The 22,553-nt window shown below is 41.1% G+C and overlaps 1 protein-coding gene across 4 annotated transcripts in view; it reads right to left on the bottom strand.

Annotated features, from left to right (window-relative positions):
• Positions 1-22,553, bottom strand: part of VCL (vinculin) — a 233,391-nt gene that overhangs the window by 49,273 nt on the left and 161,565 nt on the right. For all 4 annotated transcript variants that reach the window (XM_030203202.1, XM_030203205.1, XM_030203204.1 and 1 more), the window contains 4 exons: positions 17,730-17,905; positions 16,419-16,609; positions 14,407-14,606; positions 6,495-6,623 (listed from right to left, as the gene is read on the bottom strand). In XM_030203202.1, coding sequence (XP_030059062.1) covers positions 6,495-6,623; positions 14,407-14,606; positions 16,419-16,609; positions 17,730-17,905 — 696 coding nt within the window. The remainder of the gene's footprint in view (positions 1-6,494; positions 6,624-14,406; positions 14,607-16,418; positions 16,610-17,729; positions 17,906-22,553) is intronic.

Raw genomic sequence — 22,553 nt, 5'->3', positions numbered from 1 at the left:
TACAGATCTAAATTGTCAGAATACTAAGACGGCTGTTGTTTAAACATCCAGCCTCCTAAGTCCTTAGTGTAGCCTATCAGATAGGCACAACCATGAATACCTGCCTGCATTTATTTTAGAAATTCATATCCCGTACTACCCTAGAATATTAGGCAGGTTACAAACAAATATAAACAAATCAAAACAAAATATACAGCACACAAATTCAAGTAGCCAAACAAAAAGAGTTCTAGTTACTTGGAAAAGTGGAAATCTGGCAAAGAGGCCTAGATGCTAGGTTGGTTCTACCATCATGGTAATATCTAAATAGCTACTATTACTAGTGAGCTTAAGTTTTTGTTTTTTGTTTTTTGTTTTTTTTTTTTAAATTAGTCGAGTCTACGAGGCCTTCTAGTTATTACAGGACAAGCAGCCCACAAGTTTATCAATTTGATATACCACCTCTTTCGAAGCACGAATTGAGGCGGTTTACTTGCACTGTCCCTAATGGGCTCACAATCTAAGTATATTGTACCTGGGGCAATGCAGGGCTAAGTGACTTGCCTAGGGTCACACAGAGCTGCAGAGGGAACTGAACCTGGTTCTCCAGGATCTTAACCCTCTGCCGACCGTTAGGCAGTAGGGAATCAAACTTGGTTCTTCCGGTCTGCAACCCGCTGCACTAACCATTAGGCCACTCCTCCACACCATCCATGTCAGGCAAACTAACATTTTATATTAACCTCTTTGCTCTGTATCCTGGCAACCTCAGCATCTATCACTGAATTCCCAACATCACTTTTGGAGATGTGCAGCAGTGAGCTTTTTAATCATTTTTTTCCACTCAAATCTAGACCATTTCTATCATAAGCAGATTCTTCAGGCAAAGAGGAAATACTGTGTCACCCTGGTAAACAGTGTGGCCAACCACCCACAGAAACTGTTTTCTATTCTATCAGAACCTTCCACTACAAAGTTCCAAAATGCTCCCTTTTCCTGCCTTACTGCTAAAGATTTATCAACCTATTTTACCACGGTACAATCGCTACAGCAAACAACTGAGTCATTCACCTCCCTTTTATACCACTTGCAGTCATCCACTTCCTCTACAACCTCTATCTCCCCATCCTTATCCAGACTCCACCTTTGGTCTAATTTCACCGTCCCATCCCTCACCACCATTAACAAGATTCTTCCCACTATGAATGTTACCATTTGCTCTTTAGATGCAGTCCCTTCAAAATGATTTAATATTCCTCATCATGGTCTCACTGCCCTGTTTCTTATGATTCAAAACGGCTTGCAATCTGGCATTTTCCCTACCACCTGGAAATCTGCCACTGATCGACCGATTATTAAAGGACTTAAATCCGATCCATCTATTCCTTCCAACTACCGTCTCGTTTCAAACCTGTGTGTTTTTTCTCTAAAACTGTTGAAAATGTTGTTTTTTTAACAATTTTAACATATTGATCATTTTAACATACTTCACCCCTACCAGTCGGGTTTTCATCTAGGTTATAGCATAGAAACTGTTCTGACATTGTTGGTTAGTGATCTACATAATGTAATTGATCATTGCTCTTCTAATCTCAATGAACTTATCTGCAGCATTCAATCTTGTTGATCATTCCATTCTTATTACTCAACTTTCATAAAACGTTATCCACTGGTATCCCTCCATATCTATCCACTGCAATAGCCCCATTTGCTCCTCCTAGACTTCTCAGATCACTGAATGACCAGTGACTACATATTCCCTCACCATCCACTGCCAGATTAGAATTTACAAGGCAATCAGCCTTCTACTGTGTGGCCCCAACCTTATGGAGCTCTCTATCAGCAATGCTTCATCTGAAACTTTCATTTCCTGAATTCAGTTGCCTTTAAGGCCCATTAATTCAAACTAGCGTTTACAGAAACACAACAGATTACTGTTTGATGCTGAGCTGCTGCGTCCTGTTCTGTGTGTGTTTAATGTTAATTCTCTCCTGTCTTAGTTTTAATTTATGTTCTTTGGAATGATTGATACTGTTCAAATTTTTTCTCTATCCTGCTCACCATTGGAGTTCTTTTCTATTTCAATGATTTGTTTTATATTGTAAACCACTACGCTGTATATTATAAATAGTGGTATATCAAATAAACTTAATCCATAAACAAGTCTCTCCATTCGCAATAGATAATGCATCTGATTTCTCTATAATATCGGGGTGGGCGGATCTTCTTTTATCCAATACAGCATTTTGCCATTAAACAAGCTTTCCTAACAGACAATATTAATCCCATTCTAAGCATTTTTAATACTTTTTGAGCAACTTGATGAAATCAAGGACAGCTTTATGGAGCAGCTGGTATAGGAGCCGATGAGAGAAGGAAAAATTCTGGACCTAGTCCTTAGTGGAGCGCATGATCTGGTGCGAGAAGTAATGATGCTGGGGCTGCTTGATAACAGTGATCATAATATGATCGGATTTGATATTAGCTTTGAAGTAAGTATACATAGGAAATCAAATACGTTAGTGTTTAACTTTAAAAAAGGAGACTATGATAAAATGAGAAGAACCGTGAAAAAAAAACTTAGGAGCAGCTGCGAGGGTCAAAAATTTACATCAGGCGTTGATGCTGTTCAAAAACACCATCCTGGAAGCCCAGGCCAAATATATTCCGCGTATTAATAAAGGAGGACGGAAGACCAAATGACAGCCAGCATGGTTAAAAAGTGAGGTGAAGGACTCTATTAGAGCTAAAAGAAAATCCTTCAGAAAATGGAAGAAGGAACCGACTGAAAATAAGAAACAGCGTAAGGAATGTCAAGTCAAATGCAAAGCGCTGATAAGGAAGGGTAAGAGGAACTTCGAAAAAAAGATTGCGTTGTAGGCAAAACCACATAGTAAAATTTTTTGGGGGTATATTAAAAGAAGGAAGCTGGCAAAAGAATCGGTTGGACCGCTAGATGACCGAGGAGTAAAAGGGGTGATCAAGGAAGACAAAGCCATAGTGGAGAGATTAAATGAATTCTTTGCTTCGGTCTTCACCGAGGAAGATTTGGGTGGGATACCGGTGCCAGAAATGGTATTCGAAGCTGTCGGAGAAACTTAATGAATTCTCTGTAAACCTGGAGGATGTAATGGGGCTGTTCTACAAACTGAAGAGTAGCAAATCTCCTGGACCGGATGGAATTCATCCCATATCCCATAGTACTGATAGAATTGAAAAATGAACATGCAGAGCTATTGTTAGTAATATGTAATTTACCCTTAAAATCGAGCGTGGTACTGGAAGATTGGAGGGTGGCCAAAGTAACGCCGATGTTTAAAAAAGGTTCCAGAGGAGATCCGGGAAATTATAGACCGGTGAGTCTGACGTCGGTGCCGGGCAAAGTGGTAGAGACTATTATTAAGAGCATATTCAATATACAAAGCATATTCAAAAGCATGGATTAATGAGAGAAAGTCAACATGGATTTAGTGAAGGGAAATCTTGCCTCACCAATCTACTACATTTCTTTGAAGGGGGTGAACAAACATGTGGATAAAGGTGAGCTGGTTGATATTGTGTATCTGGAATTTCAGAAGGCGTTTGACAAAGTACCTCATGAAAGACTCCAGAGGAAATTGGAGAGTCATGGGATAGGAGGTAGTGTTCTATTGGGGATTAAAAACTGGTTAAAAGATAGAAAACAGAGAATAGGGATAAATGGTTAGTATTCTCAATGGAGAAGAGTGGGGTTCCCCAGGGGTCTGTGGTGGGACCGCTGCTTTTTAACATATTTATAAATGACCTAGAGATGGGAGTAACTAGTGAGGTAATTAAATTTGCTGATGACACAAAGTTATTCAAAGTCGTTAAATTGCGGGAGGATTGTGAAAATTTACAAGAGGACCTTACGAGACTGGGCGTCTAAATGGCAGATTACGTTTAATGTAAGTGCAAAGTGATGCATGTGGGAAAGAGGAACACGAATTATAGCTACGTCATGCAAGGTTCCACGTTAGGAGTCACAGACCAAGAAAGGGATCTGGTGTCGTTGTTGATGATACGTTGAAACCTTCTGCTCAGTGTGCTGCTGCGGCTAAGAAAGCAAATAGAAAGGTATTATTAGGAAAGGAATGGAAAACAAAAATGAGAATGCTATAATGCCTTTGTATTGCTCCATGGTGCGACCGCATCTTGAATATTGTGTTCAATTCTGGTCACCGCATCTTAAAAAAGATATAGTGGAATTAGAAAAGGTGCAGAGAAGGGCGACGAAAATGATAAAGGGGACTGGACGGCTAAAGCAGCTAGGGCTCTTCAGCTTGGAGAAAAGGCGGCTGAGGGGAGTTATGATAGAGCTCTATAAAATAATGAGTGGCATTGAACGGGTAGATGTGACGCGTCTGTTTACGCTTTCCAAAAATACTAGGACTAGGGGGCATGCGATGAAGCTACAATGTAGTAAATTTAATCAGTTCTTTTGGGTAATTTTATTTTTTATTAATACATTTTTTAAAGATTTTAATCATCAAACAGCAGCACTATTTTTGTCCCCATTGAGGTATGTGCCCTTTTCAATGTTTGGTCTGCTGTATTTCTGTGTATTTGACCCATGTCACATAATAATTATAAGCTGAGGAGAGGGTTTCACTTTATTCCAGTTCCATTATTGCTGCCTGTGACAGCAATTTTTTGCCTGAAAAAATATTTGTCTGAGATAAGTAGTTTAGACCACTTGTCGGAGTGTCACTATAGATGCTTCTTTGATTTTTGTACATGATGCATCACATATCTGCGTATGATATGTAAATCACACATCTTTAGTACACAAATATATACATATCTCCCCACCCCTTTTTTTTTTGCATGTTTGTCACACTGATTTCATATTGAACATGGTTATTTCACGTGCACTCGTGCCTATTCACACTGGTTTTGTATATACCTTTACCTTACTGCTACATCTTTTTTGTTTCCATATAGGTTCTCCATCACAGTTTGCAAGCTACATATTATCTTGTGCATTTGACATATACACTCTCAAGTATGTCTTGGTTTTTTTTCCTGCCTTTTTCCCTTTCTTTTCCTTTATTTATTTTGCATTGTCTATTTCAATCACATATTACTTAGCACGCATAAACTTATATTCTAGCTTGGTTCTTGCTTTTAATTATTTCTATAGCTTACATTATAATTAATTTAATTATATTAATTCATTTTAATAGCTCACATATTTGTAAGTGTCATCTATAAAGATATTTATATAGGTTTCCACTTTTATTCTTATTTTTATGATCCATGCTTATATTTATATTCATGTACATGTCAATTCACAATGTTTTCACTTTTGTCTTTGTTTAGACCCATGAATTGTGGAATCCTGATGCAGCACTTCAGCTCAAACACAGCCTGTGTTGGGTCCTTTTTATGGTTGTGTACTTCGTCGCGTGGTTTTATATTTGTTTATTCAACATTTTAGAGAAAAACTTTGGTTACACCCTGGTCCTTGGTCATCTCCACTGTCTGGTTGCTGATGTGTGAAATGACACACACATTAAACACTGGGACTGGATCGTCTTACATATCTGGATTTTGCTGATAGCCTTAATGGGGGGAGTTAACAGAAACTTTACAAACCTTAACAACTAGATTAGAAGAGACTACTGGAAAAGTAGGATTGGTAATAAATATAGAAAAACCAAGATTATGATGTTTGGAACTTGTTGTCACAGACAATTACTGGGCAGAAACAAGCAGGATGCAGAACAATTTTCCTATCCTGGCAGTATATTGTCAAACAATGCTGACATCAAGGCAGATGTGAATTCTAGAATTGGAAAGGCAGCTGCAGTTCGTCAATTGTAATCAACATGGTCAGCAAAGTGGACCCATGACAAAACAAAATTGCACCTATACCACTCCATTATCTTACCAACTACATTGTATGCCAGTGAAATCTGGAAGATATCAACCAAGATTAAAAAAAAAAAAAAAAGTGGATGCATTTCACTAGCTATGCCTGAGAACAATCTTAGGAGTGACTTACCTAGATTACACCACAAATGATGAGATATTTAGGAAAAGCAACTCTGGAAAATTACAGGATCTTGTTACCAAAACACAGAGTCCAGTTGACATGACACATTTTATAATTTGGCATCCCAAAGTGGCGCTAAAATGGAGACCAGCTGGTGGATCAAGAAGACTGAAACTGACCTTGAGAAGCACACGCAAGAGGGATCTATGCAATGGAGGTACTACCTTGGAGGACTGATTAAGAGAGATGGAGAAAACTTGCTTCCTGATGTGCAGAGATGCATGAAAAGAACTAAGCGAACACTGACCTGTATTTCAGGTTACCCTGCTCACCTGAGATATTCCCATTTTCTACCAGTGAACCAAAATTTTGTGACTTTATGCCTTCTTCTAAAGAGTGATTTTTCCCCCAGAGGGAATAACAAAGATAGAGACCCCTTTTGCATACATTTTTCAACAATTCATATGCTAGCAATTATAAAAAAAGGAGAAACGTGTACCTCTTCTCTATTGGGTACATCTGGAGGTGATGTAGCCGCCACTGCTAACAATTTGATTGGTGTAGTAGTATCACTAAAAACATCAGATACTTCTTGTGTCATCGCTTCTTGCATCTTTGCTTTTAAGTCCTTTAAAAAAATAAAAATTTTAGAAGTTGAATCTTTATGTTCAAACATTTGTTTATTGGAAAACAAAACGGTCAAACATACATACCATATCCAATATTCAAATAACACGTCAACAATGACCATTAAAGAAAAACAAGTAAATTACTCAGTTTTAACCCTCAGACTGAAATTACACCCCCCCCCCCCCAACACACACTTAAATAGCCTGGTTATTTAGCATGGGCACAATAGTCTATATCAAATTCTTATACAAGCCACCTCAGTTAATGTGTTCCTAAAAAGCTCCCAAATTTGGTGAAAGGTCTGTCCCTTCAAGGAAGTAAGATCCTTTATAGAATAGCTCTCCATAGTCAATAGATGGATCATATGTGCCTCTGGGCATATCCAGTTAAGCACTATTGATTTCTTAACCATCAAAAGTTTGTTTCAAGAACCCGTTGAAGCTGAATCTAACATCAGATAATGTCCCTGCAGAATTACATGATATGTTCTAATTCAGTCTGAATCTTAATCTCACTACATATTAATCTAATTTTTATACTATTGCTAGTGAGAAAATTATAGCTATTTTCCAAATGTGTCTTTAGCTTGCAGTCATTAATTTTTGGTGATTTTAACTCTTGTTTCTCAAATGCTTTAGCTTAAAACAAAACGCACAAAAAACAACACTGGCAATAAAGGGTAGAGATTTGTAGAATCCAATATACTAGAATATAGATATTTTATTTCTTATTATAACAAATGTTTCCGATAAAACCTGTAGCATTTCTCTATTATCTCAAAGGAAAATAATATTTTTAACTACATTCCTTTTCTTGTACGTAAAAGATACAAAACTCAGACAGATCAATTAAGCACTGTTGAGTGCCATTTGGTTCTCATCATAGGATATATAATATTTTTCATCTCAGTCTCTTCTAAGTATCTCTGCTTTAAGTTCAGGTCTGACATACTGCATTTTAAATAAATATATTTCTCTCTGTATCTATATGTTTTTTGGGGTTTTTTTTAATAAAAAAGGATGATTGTTTCAAATTTACAAGTATGATCTTTTTTTCTTCCCACCTTCTTTCTAGCAGTTCACTATTGGGCTCATTTTTGAAAGAGAAGGAAGTCCATCTTTTGACATAAATCGGAAGATGGATGTCCTCCTCTCAGAGACATCCAAATCGGTATAATCAAAACCCAATTTTGGACGTCTCCAACTGCACTTCGTCGCAAGGACGTCCAAATTTCAAGGGGGCGTATAGGAGGCGTAGCGAAGGTGGGACTTGGGCGTGCCTAACACTTGAACATCTTTGACCTATAATCAAAAAAAACAAGGACGTCGCTGATGAACACTTGGACGTTTTCACCCGGACGTGTTTTTTTATTATGAATAAGTCACAAAAAGGTGCCTGAAATGACCAGATTACCACCAGAGGGAATCGGGGTTGACCTCCCGTTACTCCCCCAGTGGTATTTCGTGCCAGCCTCAGATGTCATACTCAGGTCCATGACAGCGCATGCAGGTCCCAGGAGCAGTGTTAGTGGGTAATGCAGTGCACTTCAGACAGGCGGACCCAGGCCCATACCCCCCCCCCCCCACCTGTTACATTTATGGAGGAAACAGCGAGCCCTCCAAAACTGTACCCACATCTAGGTGCCCCCTTCACCCGTAAGGGCTATGGTAGTGGTGTACAGTTGGGGGTAGTGGGTTTTGGGGGGGGGGGTTGGGGGGCTCAGCACACAAAGTAAGGGAGCTAAGTTCCTGGGAGCATTTTATGAAGTCCACTGCAGTGCCCCCTAGGGTGCCCGGTTGGTGTCTTGGTATGTCAGGAGGACCAGTGAACTACAAATGACGACTCCTCCCACATCCAAATGGCTTGCATTAGGAGTATTTGACATGGACGTCTTTGGTTTCAAAAATTGCCGAAAGTCAGAAACGTCCATGTCTAGGGACGTCCAAATTTAAGGATTTGGACGTATCTGACGGTATTTTCGAAATGAAAGATGGACGTCCATCTTTTTTTGAAAATACGGGTTCCCCCTCCCCTTGATTTTGCTGTTTCGCAAGGACGTCCAAATCACAACTTGGACGTTTCTTTCAAAAATGCCCCTCCACATCTCTCTCCTCAGTTTATCACCAAATTTATTCCTATTGTATTTAATGTGAACATGGAAGAATTTTCAATAAACAGAATGGTTAAAACTGCCCAAAACTGAGAAGGAGCAACCTAGGAGGAGTATTGAACTGAGATTCAGGAAAAATTCTGGGACATGACTTCAACTCTTTCCCCCTGAATTTCACTGGAAAAGTCACCATCTCAAGGACCAAGCTGAAGAGAAGACTTTTGTTTCAAAGTGGTCCTCCAGCTCAACAAATTAAAAAAAAAACCAAAACAAAAAAAGCAGTTAATACTTGAAATGATGCAATGTGCAAAGAAAATCATACCGATGCTTAATTTTCATTATTCACTGCACTTCAGTATTAAAGACACACGGAGGCATATTTTCAAAGAAACTGAGACAAAGTTACATGCAAGGCATATTTTCAAAGCACTTAGACTACTAGCTTACTATGGAACTTTGTAAGTCTTTGAAAATAAGCCCCATAGAGGGGCATAATCGAATGTCGCCGGTGATCTATTTTGGCGGTGGTGCAACAGCTGGCCGGAACCGTATTTTCGAAAAAGATGGCTGGCCATATTTTTTTTCGATAATACGGTTTAGCCTGGCCAAATGCCAGAGTTCACCGGGTTTGAGATGGCCGGTTTTGTTTTTCAGTGATAATGGAAAAAAATGCTGGCCATCTCAAACCCGGCGAAATCCAAGGCATTTGGTCATGGGAGGCGCCAGCATTTGTAGTGCACTGGTCCCCCTGACATGCCAGGACACCAACCGGGCACCTTAGGGGGCACTTCTAAAAATGTTTAAAAATACACAAATAGCTCCCAGGTGCTGAGGTACCAGGTACCTTATGTGCTGAGCCCCCCAAATCCCCTCCCCACAACTCTACACCATTACCATAGCCCTTATGGGTGAAGGGGGGCACCTACATGTGGGTACAGTGGGTCACACCACTCCTTAAAAAAACCTTCATTGGACCCTAACTGTTCTTCCAACTATCGCCCCATCTCCCTCCTCCCTTTCCTATCCAAGATACTTGAATGTGCTATTCACCGCCGTTGCCTTGACTTTCTTTCATCTCAAGCTATTCTTGATCCACTTCAATCTGGCTTTCGCCCCCTTCATTCAACTGAAACAACGCTTGCTAAAGTCTCCAATGATCTGTTCCTAGCCAGATCCAAATGTCTCTATTCTATCCTCATCCTTCTCGATCTATCTGCTGCTTTTGACACTGTTGATCACAGCCTACTCCTTGATTCGCTGTCCTCATTTGGATTTCAGGGCTCTGTTCTTTCCTGGTTTTCTTCTTATCTCTACTACTACTACTTGACATTTCTAAAGCGCTACTATCTCTCCCAGCGTACCTTTAGTGTATACTCTAGTGGATCCTCTTCTACTTCTATACCACTGTCAGTTGGTGTACCTCAGGGATCTGTCATGGGACCTCTTCTCTTCTCCATCTATACTTCTTCCCTTGGTACCCTGATCTCATCCCATGGTTTTCAGTATCATCTTTACGCTGATGACTCCCAGATCTACCTCTCCACACCAGAAATCTCAGCCGAAACCCAGGCCAAAGTATCAGCCTGCCTGTCTGACATTGCTGCCTGGATGTCTCAACGCCATCTGAAACTAAACATGACCAAGACTGAGCTTCTTATCTTTCCCCCTAAACCAACCTCTCCTCCTCCCCCATTCTCTATTTCTGTGGATAACACTCTCATCCTTCCTGTCTCATCAGCTCGTAACCTTGGGGTCATCTTCGACTCCTCCCTCTCCTTCTCTGCACATATTCAACAGACTGCTAAAACCTGTCGTTTCTTTCTCTATAATATCAGCAAAATTCGCCCTTTCCTTTCTGAGCACACTACCAGAACCCTCATCCACGCTCTTATCACCTCTTGCTTAGACTATTGCAACTTGCTTCTCACAGGTCTCCCACTTAGCCATCTCTCTCCTCTTCAATCTGTTCAAAATTCGGCTGCATGACTAATATTCCGCCAGGGTCGTTATGCTCATATTAGCCCTCTCCTCAAGTCACTTCACTGGCTTCCTATCTGTTTCTGCATACAGTTCTAACTCCTCTTATTGACCTATAAATGCATTCACTCTGCAGCTCCTAGGTACCTCTCCTCTCTCATCTCTCCCTACATTCCTCCCCGGGAACTCCGTTCACTGGATAAATCTCTCTTATCTGCACCCTTCTCCTCCACTGCTAACTCCAGACTCCGTTCCTTTTATCTTGCTGCACCATATGCCTGGAATAGACTTCCTGAGCCGGTACGTCAAGCTCCATCTCTGGCCGTCTTCAAATCTAAGCTAAAAGCTCACCTTTTTGATGCTACTTTTAACTCCTAACCCTTATTCACTTGTTCAGAGCCCTTATATTATCATCTTCACCTTAATATTCCCTTATCTCGTTTGTCCTGTTTGTCTATCCTAATTAGATTGTAAGCTCTGTCGAGCAGGGACTGTGTCTTCATGTTCAAGTGTACAGCGCTGTGTACGTCTAGTAGCGTTATAGAAATGATAAGTAGTAGTAGTAGGTTTGGGGGGCTCAGCACTTACCACCACAAGTGTAACAGGTAGGGGGGGATGGACCTGGGTCTGCCTGCCTGAAGTGCACTGCACCCATTAAAAACTGCTCCAGGGACTTGCATACTGCTGTCAGGGAGCTGGGTATGACATTTGAGGCTGGCATACAGGCTGGTAAAAAAGGTTTTTATTTTTATTTTTTTTAGTGTGGGAGGGGGTTGGTGACCACTGGGGGAGTACGGGGAGGTCACCCCCCATTCCCTCCGGTGGTCATCTGGTGAGTTGGGGCACCTTTTTGAGGCTTGGTTGTGAAAATAAAAGGACCAAGTAAACCCGGCGTAATACTGCTTAACACCACTTTTTTTTCCATTATCCGCGAAAGCCACACCCATGCCCGCCCTCGCTACGCCATCAACACACCCCCTTGAACTTTCGCCGGCGCGGCAACAGGAAAGCAGCGATGGTGTCAAAAAAGCCGCTTTCGATTATACGGATTTCGCAGGCTTTTGAGAGATCGCCGGCCATCTCCCGATTTATGTCAGAAGATGGCTGGCGATCACTTTCGAAAATAAGCATGATAGTCATTTAAAGAATCATTCCTTATTTATAGTGATGCGACTAGTTTATATATCTTATCTGGGGACTATTTGGGTGGGGATGGGGTGGGGGGGATCTCATCAGGCACTAGTAAAGAGAAGGATTAGCACATCTTTACCAACAAGACTTATAATCAACTACTGTTCATGTACATCAGTAAAAGAAAACAAGCAGTTGTGTTATGACAATCAGCCTATTACTTATTCTTAAACAAAAAGATCTCTTCATCATAGCACAATTTCTCTAAAGAAGACCATAAAAGGCTTTATGATATAAGGTCAATACATTTGTAGAAAGTTTAGTCAATTGATCAAACTTCCACTGTTTAGTTTAGTCTCTGGCACTATAATGTGGACTTATTGGCAACATGTCTACTACTTGTACCAGTTATGTTTAGCGGTCATCCTCTTTCATGTAGATCAAGGAAGAAGGCCACATTTAGGAAAACATGGGACTAGATGAAACTCTATTATCTTTAAGTGTGATTTAGAAATTAAAGGCTTAATTTTAAAACAGGGTGCCTATGAGGCTCATTTTCAAAGCACTTAGCCTCCCAAAGTTCCATAGAAACCTATGGAACTTAGCCTCCCAAAGTGCTTTGAAAATATGCCTCTATGTGTGTTGATAAAATGGGCTTCCAGAACCAACCCCAACAACGTGCAAATGCCAATGCACACATTTACACCTGTTCCAAAAAAAAAAAAAGGTGTCAATTTGTGAATGTCCTCTACACTTTTTATAAGATACATGCATGCATCACAACTCTGCCTCCATTTCACTCCATCGCTGCCCTAGGAATGCTTATGAGTAGATCATAAAAGTTGGCGCACACTCTCTATTTCCACCACAATCTTTTGGTGCAGAAAAGTGTTATAACAGAAGCAAGGTGTCAAAATGGCCCAAAACCGGCAGATCAGAACAGAACTACACTTACGCACCCCCAGGGCCGTGCCGATGCGGTAAGCGGGGTAAGCGCCGCAGGGGGGCGCTATCCATGTGGGGCGCCGCCGCTGCGTGCTTACCCTGCCCTCCCGCTCCCATGTAGGAACTGCCCGCCCTCTTCTCCCCCCCCAAGATCCTGTTCCTTTTTTTTTTCTTTTAAATTTACCTTCCTCCGGCAGCGCAGCATCAGTGAAGGAGGCGGCGCTCCCAGTCCCGACGTCTCTAGCCTTCCCTTGTTCGCTGCTCACTGCCCCGCCTTCTTCTGACATCACGTCAGAAGAAGGCGGGGCAGTGAGCAGCGAACAAGGGAAGGCTAGAGACGTCGGGACTGGGAGCGCCGCCTCCTTCACTGACGCTGCGCTGCCGGAGGAAGGTAAATTTAAAAGAAAAAAGGAACGGGATCTTGGGGGGGAGAAGAGAGCGGGCAGTTCCTACATGGGAGCGGGAGGGCAGGGGAGAGAGGGGAATCGCTGCCTTGGAGCCAGGCAGGTGCGGGAGGGGGGGCGCCGCTAACTGGTAGTCTGCAGGGGGGCGCCAGAGACCCTTGGCACGGCCCTGCGCACCCCAGTTATAGAATAGCGTCTAATTGTTTCTGCATTGATCTGAAAAGGGGAATAACGATGGAAGGGACATGGCCAGGTCAGGGGTTTTCCCTTAAATGCTCGCTGTGTTGTAAAATTCGGGGGATCTGAGCCCACCTTGTAAGCAGGGATTTACACTTGGTTTCAGTTGGTGTAAATGCTCACTCCCAAAGTTAGGCGTAGATTCCGGCGCTACACACTATACTATAAAGGGCACCCATTCTGGAGCGCCCTTTTTAAAATAGCTTTCAGTGCTGATTTTTTTTCTGCACCATATACTGAATCCAGCCCTCTCTATGCATACTTTTTATGGTCACACAATTTTAAGAATAGGCATGATGTGTTCTATTAGAAGGGATGGTGAGAGCCATTACTAAAAAATATTGGGCATGCTGTAGAGGACATACAGCAATAGGAATAGGGGCAACAGGTCAGGGAAAAAAATATGGGCAAACCACCTGATGTTGGGTCGCATGTAAAAACTCATATGAACAACTCTGCAAGTGCACAAATCAGTGACAGACTGGATGGGTCATTTTGGTCTTTATATTCCATCATTCATAATAGTACTATGGATTTCCACAGCTAAGTTGGAATTTACCTGCTTGGTAGGGAGGGTAATATTCAAAAGGAGGGTTTCCACTGGTAAAACATTCACCTTGTGAACAGCACACAGTTTCACTCACATACAAAATAGGGCAGGGATGGGATGAATGGAGGTCAGGTGAGAAACAAGTAGACCTGGGGCTTTCATTCTGAAATCTTCATACATATTTTCAATGTATACAGCAGGCATAAATGCATTTCCAAAAAGGAAGTTCCATGTAGGCTTTTTCTCTGTAAAAATGGGTTTGCAGAACCCTGGGCACAATGTCCCCACAGGCACACAAACCCTGCAACAATTAGATAATTGCCATGTTTTGGAGATTTGCTCCCTTAATAGGAAGAGATTCCAAACAGCGGATCTAGGTTTACCTCAACAGGATCAAAAGAATGAACATTGAGTTATGAAATTATACCTTTAAAGATTCTTGCAATTGAGCAGCAACAACTCTAGCTTGAGGGGTGTCTCCTTCTCCTCTAGCTGCCATGTCTGCTAGCTGTGCAGCTAACTGATCCACCCGGTCACATTTAGCCAGCATATCTTGGCGATAAGGTCCCATCATGACATTTGCTAGTCGACGGCCTTCAGCCACAAGTCCTCGGATTGCAGCTTGACCTGAAATGACAGCACATACTTCAGTATTCCACAGATACAAAGATTAAAATATAATGTACTTATTTCCATGTTAGAAACCAAAGTTTTACAGTTTCAACTTGCTGCATTTTCAAACCACTGGAGTAGATGGTTGTCCTACAGCAAACAGTATTTTTATAACTGCTCAGTGCCATGGGCTGAATTAGACCTAGATAGTCAGTGCTGAGTCATATCTGGCCACCGGTACTGAATATCTGGGATTTCGATGGCCGTCAGAGATATCTGGGCCAGTCAATATTCACTGCTGGCACCTGGAAAATTATCCAGCCAAAGGTAGGACAGCTATTCACGCAGTTCTACATGTCTAGATAATTATCCGAGCACCAGCTCTGAATATCGGCAGTGCTTGGATAACTTCTGGGTCTGCCCCAACTCCACCCCAGCACAAACATATCTTTCTTTATTTCCCAGAACAGCCATTTCCCATATAGCTGCTTAGGCTGCTGTTATCAGACCTTCACTTAAAATTGGCCATCTAAATGTTAGATCTTTGTGCTCCAAAATACAGTTCAAACCAACTGAAATCTTCTTACTGATATTTTCTATAATGCAGAAACCTGGTTTTCTGACTCTGATTTGGTTTCTCTCAAACAGTCTTGTCCTTTGGGCTACCAATTTCTGTGGTCTGATCACTTCCTGATTTCCTTCACCTTCTTTCCACTCCCGCCTCTATGATGCCCCTGTTTTTCTCCAATGCTGAGTTTCCAGGAACCTAGGCACTATCAATCCTGCTGTTTTCCTGGACAATCTGGAAGCTTTTCCCCAAATTTTTCCTCCTTACCTCTCAAAGAACAGGTCCAGTCTTGGAACACCACCCTTCTCACTGCTGCAGATAGGATCATTCGAGTGCATCTTTATGTCACTAAACTCAAGTCATCTTATCCTTGGTATCATACCAGTCAAACTGCTCAAGAGGCTTTTATCGTGTAGTTGTATTTCTACAGTTCAAAACTTAATTTAGCTCATAAGTGGCATCTTACGAACCTTCTCCACCATGACATTTTATGACTTTTTGGCATAATCAAACATCTAAATACTGCAATTGGGACTCTACCAGCTCAACTCACAGTCAATAATATTGCCCATAATGTTTCTGATAAGGTAGCCAAATTTACAAATTTTTGGCTTATGGCCTCTGTCTCTAATACCTCCAGTCTCAAAAACTACTCCTAATCATTTGCTTACTGGCTTGCTTTCTTACTTTGAGATCCTTTCCATCCAACAGATCTCCAAAACTGCTGCAAACTTGAAGAACCTCATTCCTTTACACTGACCCCAATCCCCGCTGCTTTAATGAAACACATCCTTGACTCCCTTCTCCCTAGTCTGCATTCTATAATCTCTACCAGTCTGTTATCCAGTTTTGTTCCTGACAAATGGAAACTGGCCATAGTTTGTCCTCACCTCAAGGATCCTAAGACTGACCATCTTTCATCTCTAATTATCACCCTATTTCTAACCTTCCATTTGTGTTCAGGGTTGTATAAAAGCTTATCACTGCCCAACTGGTTGATGTCCTTGATTGGCTTATAAATCTTTATAAAATTATCCTCTTAAAATTTACATATAGGTTGCAAATGCAATTCTGAAATGCCCCTTAAAATATCTATTTTCCTATGCAATCGAAATATATGTATTTTGAACACATGAGTACTTTCAGGCACTTAAAAACCCATGTGCTCCAATACGGCTAACATAGGCAGGGTAACTATTTTTAAAAAAGGCAAGTATAAGTCTTTGCAAAATGTACCCTTAAACGTGCCCATAGCTCACCTACACCGCGATCATCAACAGTTGGGTTGTCTATCCACCGCTGGGCCTGCTCAATCTTGCCCTCTAAGTTAACTGCTGCCTTAACTGGTCTGCTGTTTGCTACAGCTCGATTGGTTTTGGTCTGCAAGTTCTGTAGTGATGTAGCCAACTGCTTGGCCAAAGCACGAGCCTCTGGGGAGTCTCCTTTACCCCTAAGAGAGAAGAAAGGTAAATCTAACAATCCGATTAGTGCAGTGTTGCAAAGAGCACCCTATATTTCTTCAGTAAACATCTTTCAAAATTTGCAGATACACCACTTCAATTCTGTGTTATATGAACTCTAAATTGTGAAAAGTTATTTAACAGCATCTTTACTCCCATAATTTCTCTTTGAATATGAAAAAAAGTCATGAGGTTAGAAGGTTAAGAGCTGTAAAAAGTGTTCAGGTCAATATTCATTGATGGCTTCTGGCTCAATGCATAGTGGTAATATTGAGCTTCCATCTGCATAAGCTAAGTGGTTTAAGTTAGGACAGCCTTTCACTGGCCTAAATTATTCTACACAAATATGCAGACTGTGGCTGAATATCGCTACATATAGTGCTAAGCAGAACACCCACACTATGCCTGGCACTATCTGGATAATGCAGGAACAGTCTAAGATGTTTCAGCAACACCATCCGCCAACTTTTAGTGGAATTTTAGCTAAAGTATTCATCCGTATAGCGATATAGATGTAAGTGCTTTTCAATACTGGGCAGGTTATGTTTATTAAAAAATTAGTATATAATTATCACCAATCTATAAAAATATCAAAGATAAAGGCAGTGTCTGTTAAAAATGTTTTTTTTTAATGCAAAACATATGTTTATGCAATTAATATATGCAGACACAGATACACTGATTGACATGTTTACAGCCAAGTGTAGAACAAAATATATACAAGTTTGCAGGCATTCTGCAGCCTAGCTATCCTGTTTTATTGATTTTAATAGTGGGAGCTGTGAATATACATCAAGAAGCAAAGCCATAGGTTGACCACTAGTGGTCGGTCAGCGTGAGACCTGGACTAGCCACTGCTGGAAGCAGGAAACTGGGCTAGATGGAGCACTGGTCTGACCCAGTATGGCTATTCTTATGTTTTTAACCAGATACTCTTGCCTTGAGTATAGTTCTAGGGAATATACTCTTTGCTGTGCTTAATAGACTGTCTGAAATGAGACTGGGAATTTTATTAAACCTTATTTCAGAGATTGCATGTTTTACTTTAAATTCTCTCTGTGTAGAATTAGAGCCATCTTATCCAATCCCTCACTGTTAATTGGTACATACTGCCGCCTTAAATCAGATAGCTTGGCTGTTAATGCAGCAATTTCTCCCAGAGAACGCAGAATATCATCTCTCTCTTTGGGGTCCTCACAGAGGTCAGCAATTTTCTTAGCTTCAGCCAAAATTCCTCGGATGTGCTCTTCTCCCTCAGGCCCGCCATTAGGATCTGCCAGCCAATTCTTTAGAGAGATACAAGGATAAAAATACAAACTAGTAACTAACCTGCAACTATTTACACGTTCATAAAAATATTAGAAGCCATATTCATGATTTAGACTTTCATATTGCATACATGTCCAAATTGTGAAAACATGCATACTATAAAGGCGAGACGAGTCAGGCTAAGTGCCTTCAACACCACTGGGAGAGAAAGATTCCTCTACCATACAACTACTACTGAGAGGCAGGGTGTGATTTTGGTTGCAGCAGCATGACAGAGTCTCAGACAGAGAAAGAACAAAGAAATTGGAGATTATAATAAAACTGGGTTGTTGTTTTTTTTCTATTTTCTTCCCACTGCATTTTTATGTTCACAGATAGAGTTCTCAACCAAATGTTGTAACCTTGATTTAGTTTGGGAAGAGTTGTTAAGTGGGTGGGATTACCTGAGAATGTAAAAGTCCAGCTTTAACAAACAGAAAAAGGGTTGTGGGCAAGGGAAAGACTGTATATTGATTACTTTTTTTTTGTGCTATACATTTTTTTTAACCGTATACTTATTTAATGTCAAAAGGCAATCTATCTGGCACATTAAACTAAAGTATTTGAAAATTACCCAAAGGTACTTCCTGCAATGGATCTCAGTTTCTCCTCAGTTTCTCATGACACAGTTTTAGAATTTAAAATAGTATCCTTTAAATGAGAAAGCAATCTCCTCCCCGACAAAAGCAATTTTAATTCTGAAATCTATGAGATAATAGAAAACAAATAGTACTATAGCAGGAGAGACACCTGAAAGCAAAGGAGCACAAACTGAACTACCTAACCTTTGTTCAGTTTAATATGTGCTCCTTTGCTTGCAGGGTAAGATATGCACCCTAATTAACCAGTCCCTCCTTACAAAGATAAAAAATGTAGTAACAGATCAGGATGGATCACAGCTTAATCTGTCAACAAGGAAGTGAAACAGTGGATTGGGGGGGGGGGGGAGGTGGAGGGGGGAGCTGGATTAGAGAGAAAAGTCTGGAAAGAATGGAGCTGGAGGCTGCTCTGGAGTCTGAAAAGCAGCACAACTATATTCCAGGATGTTCCCCTAAAAATAAAGTGCTGCAGACATGCATGATCCTTGACTAGCAAACATATAAACGGCGAGTGACCGACTCACTCGCAAATGCGCAGTAGAGACTTCCCTCTCTGTCCCGCCCCCGCGTCAATACGTGATGACGGGGGGGGGGGGGGGGGGGGTGTGACAGAGAGGGAAACTGCGCCGCCGAGGTTGCTACCGCTCCCACCACCCCCACTCGCAGTCGCCGCCGCCGCCACCCCTCCACCCAGCCCGGGCCCTCTCTTCCCTTCTGAACTTACACATCCATTCGCCGAACGCAGCAACGCACATCAGCTGAGCTGCCCCTTCCTTCTCTGCCTGTGTCCCGCCCTCGCTGACGTTACATCACAGGAGGGCGGGGCCATAGGCAGAGAAGGAAGGGCCCACGGCAGCTGAGCTGATGTGCGTTGCTGCGTTCGGCAAATGGATGTGTAGGTTCAGAAGCGAAGAGAGGGCCTTGGCCGGGTGGAGGTGGCGACTCCGAGGGGGGGGGGGGGGGAGCGGTGGCGACCTCGCGGGGGGGGGGGGGGAGGGGAAGGAAAACCCTGATACCAGCCCGTTTTTACGGGCTCAACGGCTAGTATATTATATCCTATATAGCCCAAATCAGTGGCACAGTTTTGTTTAGTTTTTTTTTTTTTTTTTGCTATTTTACTGCAATGTATTAGAATATTTGCAACTAGCCCAATACTACTAGTCTGGTTAAGTTCTCAGCTGCAAGTGTGCCTTTACCTGTTTTCTACCTTAACTTAGCCAACACTCATATAGCCAGACTAACCTGTTAGTGTATGTTATTTACACAAGTAGGCACATTGTCATTCTACTCCCCCTTATTTTAAAGCCTGAAAGACTACCATATACTTGTAGCTCTGTTAATATATGGGGTAATGATTAACAAGGTTCCTTGGCAGTAAGGAGTATGTCATCAGCAAACAAAGATATTTTAAAAATTTCTCACCTCCCACACGTACTCCCTTAATGTGCTGATGACATTTAATAGTCAATGCAAGGGGTTCAATCACTAAAGCACAATTAAAAGGAGAAAGGGGGCATCCCTGCCATGCTCCTCTATTAAGGCTAAAACTAGCAGAATAGCCACCATTAACTCTGACCAGGGCAGTTGTAGGTGAATAAAAGGTGGAAATCCACTTTTTAAAATGTGCTTCAAACCCAAAAGAAGTCAAAACTTGCTGCATAAATTGCCACTCAATTCTTATCAAACGCTTTTCGTGCATTGATAGTAAGAAGAGTTAGTGGTATGTCTTGACTTTTTAGCCCAGGATAAAGCCTGATTGATCCTCTCCCACCAAAGTGGCAATGACCTTATTTAATCTTATGGCCAGTATCTTAGCTATAATTTAACATCTAAGTTAAGGAGAGAGATAGGACAATAAGATTGTTATTGCTGCTTCCATCATGGATACAGGGAGTTTCAACTCATGTAGTACTGAATTAAAATTTTCTGTCAGGATTGGAACTAGGTACCCTGAAAACTTTTTATAAAATTTTGAAGTGAGGCCATCCAATCCCGATGATATCCATGGTTTGAGAACAGATATGGCATTAACTTCCTGAGACTATTTTATGGTCAAGCATTTGAACAAAGTCTACACCCAACCATGCTTATTAATTTTGGTATTTGTAGGTTGTACCTCAGAAGTGTACAGACACCTATAAAAACACCATCTCATCTGTTCTGGTTGTCTGACAAGCATGCCATGATCTTCCTTAATGTCTGTGACTATGGAAAGCAATTTTTTTAGCCTTAAACTGATGAGCTAATCTGCTAGCTCTATTACCTTCTTCAAAATATAAGCTAGTTATTTGCATCTCATGATTAATTTTGTCAGCCCACAAAGTTCTTAGTTGCTTTTGTAGATGTTAGAGCTGCTGCAGATTATCAGGAGTAGGCTGAGTAAAATTACCTCTGCTCACATTAATCAATATCCCTCTGTAACTGGTTTATCCTACTGATGATGCTTATGCTTTAGCCTAAATGCCCATTTAATGAAGTGACACCCAGATAAAAGCCTTAAACCTGTCCCAATAGCATCCCAAAGTGGAATCCTGTGGGGTGTTATTAGAAAAAGGTCAAATCAGTCACCACCTCATCATCCAAGAGACTTTCATTTAATCTCCAGAACTGTAGTTTCTGATCAACAGGGCACAGTGATTCATCTGCCCATTCAGGTGCACAATCAGATTACACAATTACATCTATATCAGTATTTGACATCCGAAAGAGTAAAATGTTATCTAAAAACAATCAATCCTGGAGTGCAATTTATGACTGTGGGAATAGAAAGAAAAGTTAGTAAAGTTTGGATATACCAACGTAGAATTATCTGCCATCCCCATGTGTTAGAGGTAAGAATGGAGGATTAATTTTCACAAAAACGGAATTTAGTGACATGGGGTTCCACAAGGTTCATCTCTCTCCCCCTGGTACTGTTTAATATTTATTTGATTCTGCTCTGTTGTTTGATGAGCTCCCTTAATATTCACTACAGAGTTTACGCGGATGATATCCAGTTTTTTATTCCTTTTTGATACATCAATTGAAGAGGCAGGGGTTAGATTACAATTCATCTTTAATACAAAGTGGCTAAAAGAGAACAAATTGGTTTTAAATGTTGATAAAACTGAAGTGATGTTTTTTTTTGTAATTGTGATGAAGAGCAGGTTCCTGAGTTGATTAAACTGTGTGAAAACAAGGTGCGCTTGATATCAGAGGTTTGTAATTTAGGAGTCATCATAGAAGTCTCCTTGAATTTTAAACCACATTTAAGAAAGTTGGTGCAGAGTTATTTTTTTAAGCTTAGGGTGCTATCCAGTGGAAGATTCTAGGTTGACTGTCCAGAGTTTGGTGATAAAGTGGTCTAGACTACTGCAATGCCCTATACTTGGGTCTAGCAAAGTCTAGTATTAGGGCATTGTAGGTGGTCCAGAATACAGAGGAAAGGTTGGTATCAGATCAGTCATGTTTTCAACATATTTCCCCAATTTTGAGAGACTTCCACAAGTTACTAGTGGAAAAGAGAATCCATTTTAAAGTTTTATTCTTAATTCATAAAGCATTGAAGTTGGAATCTGATTACTAAGAGAACAGTTCTCAAGATTTATCAACCAGCTAGATCTCTGAGATCAATGGATGCTGGTTTACTATCTATTCCAGGACTGCAAAAAATTCATTTTGAAGAAACAAGGCAAAAACAAATTTTCCATTGCTGGTCCATGGTTGTGAAACTCTTTGCTGGGGTAGATTTGGCTGACAACAGACACTAAACAATTTTAAAAACTACTTAAAACACATTCGCCAAAAAGATGTAAAGTGGTATGGGCTGCTCCTGACCTTCTCCGAATACTTTCCTGAATTTTTCAATTTGGAGATACCTAAGAAGAGGGGGAGAGAAAGGGAAACCTTACCTGATGCCCCCACTCCAGTGCAGACTTCAATCTGGCGCTATACTGTGATTCTTCAGCTGGAGATTGGAGGTGTCTTTGCTACTTTGCCGGCGCCTATCAATCACCCTCAGTTTCTATTGCGGACATTTAACTATCAG

Source organism: Microcaecilia unicolor, chromosome 5 (assembly GCF_901765095.1).
Source record: "Microcaecilia unicolor chromosome 5, aMicUni1.1, whole genome shotgun sequence".
NCBI classification, from domain to species: Eukaryota; Metazoa; Chordata; class Amphibia; order Gymnophiona; family Siphonopidae; genus Microcaecilia; species Microcaecilia unicolor.
Note: the sequence above shows the minus strand (reverse complement) of the source record. Positions and strands in the feature narration are given on the sequence as shown.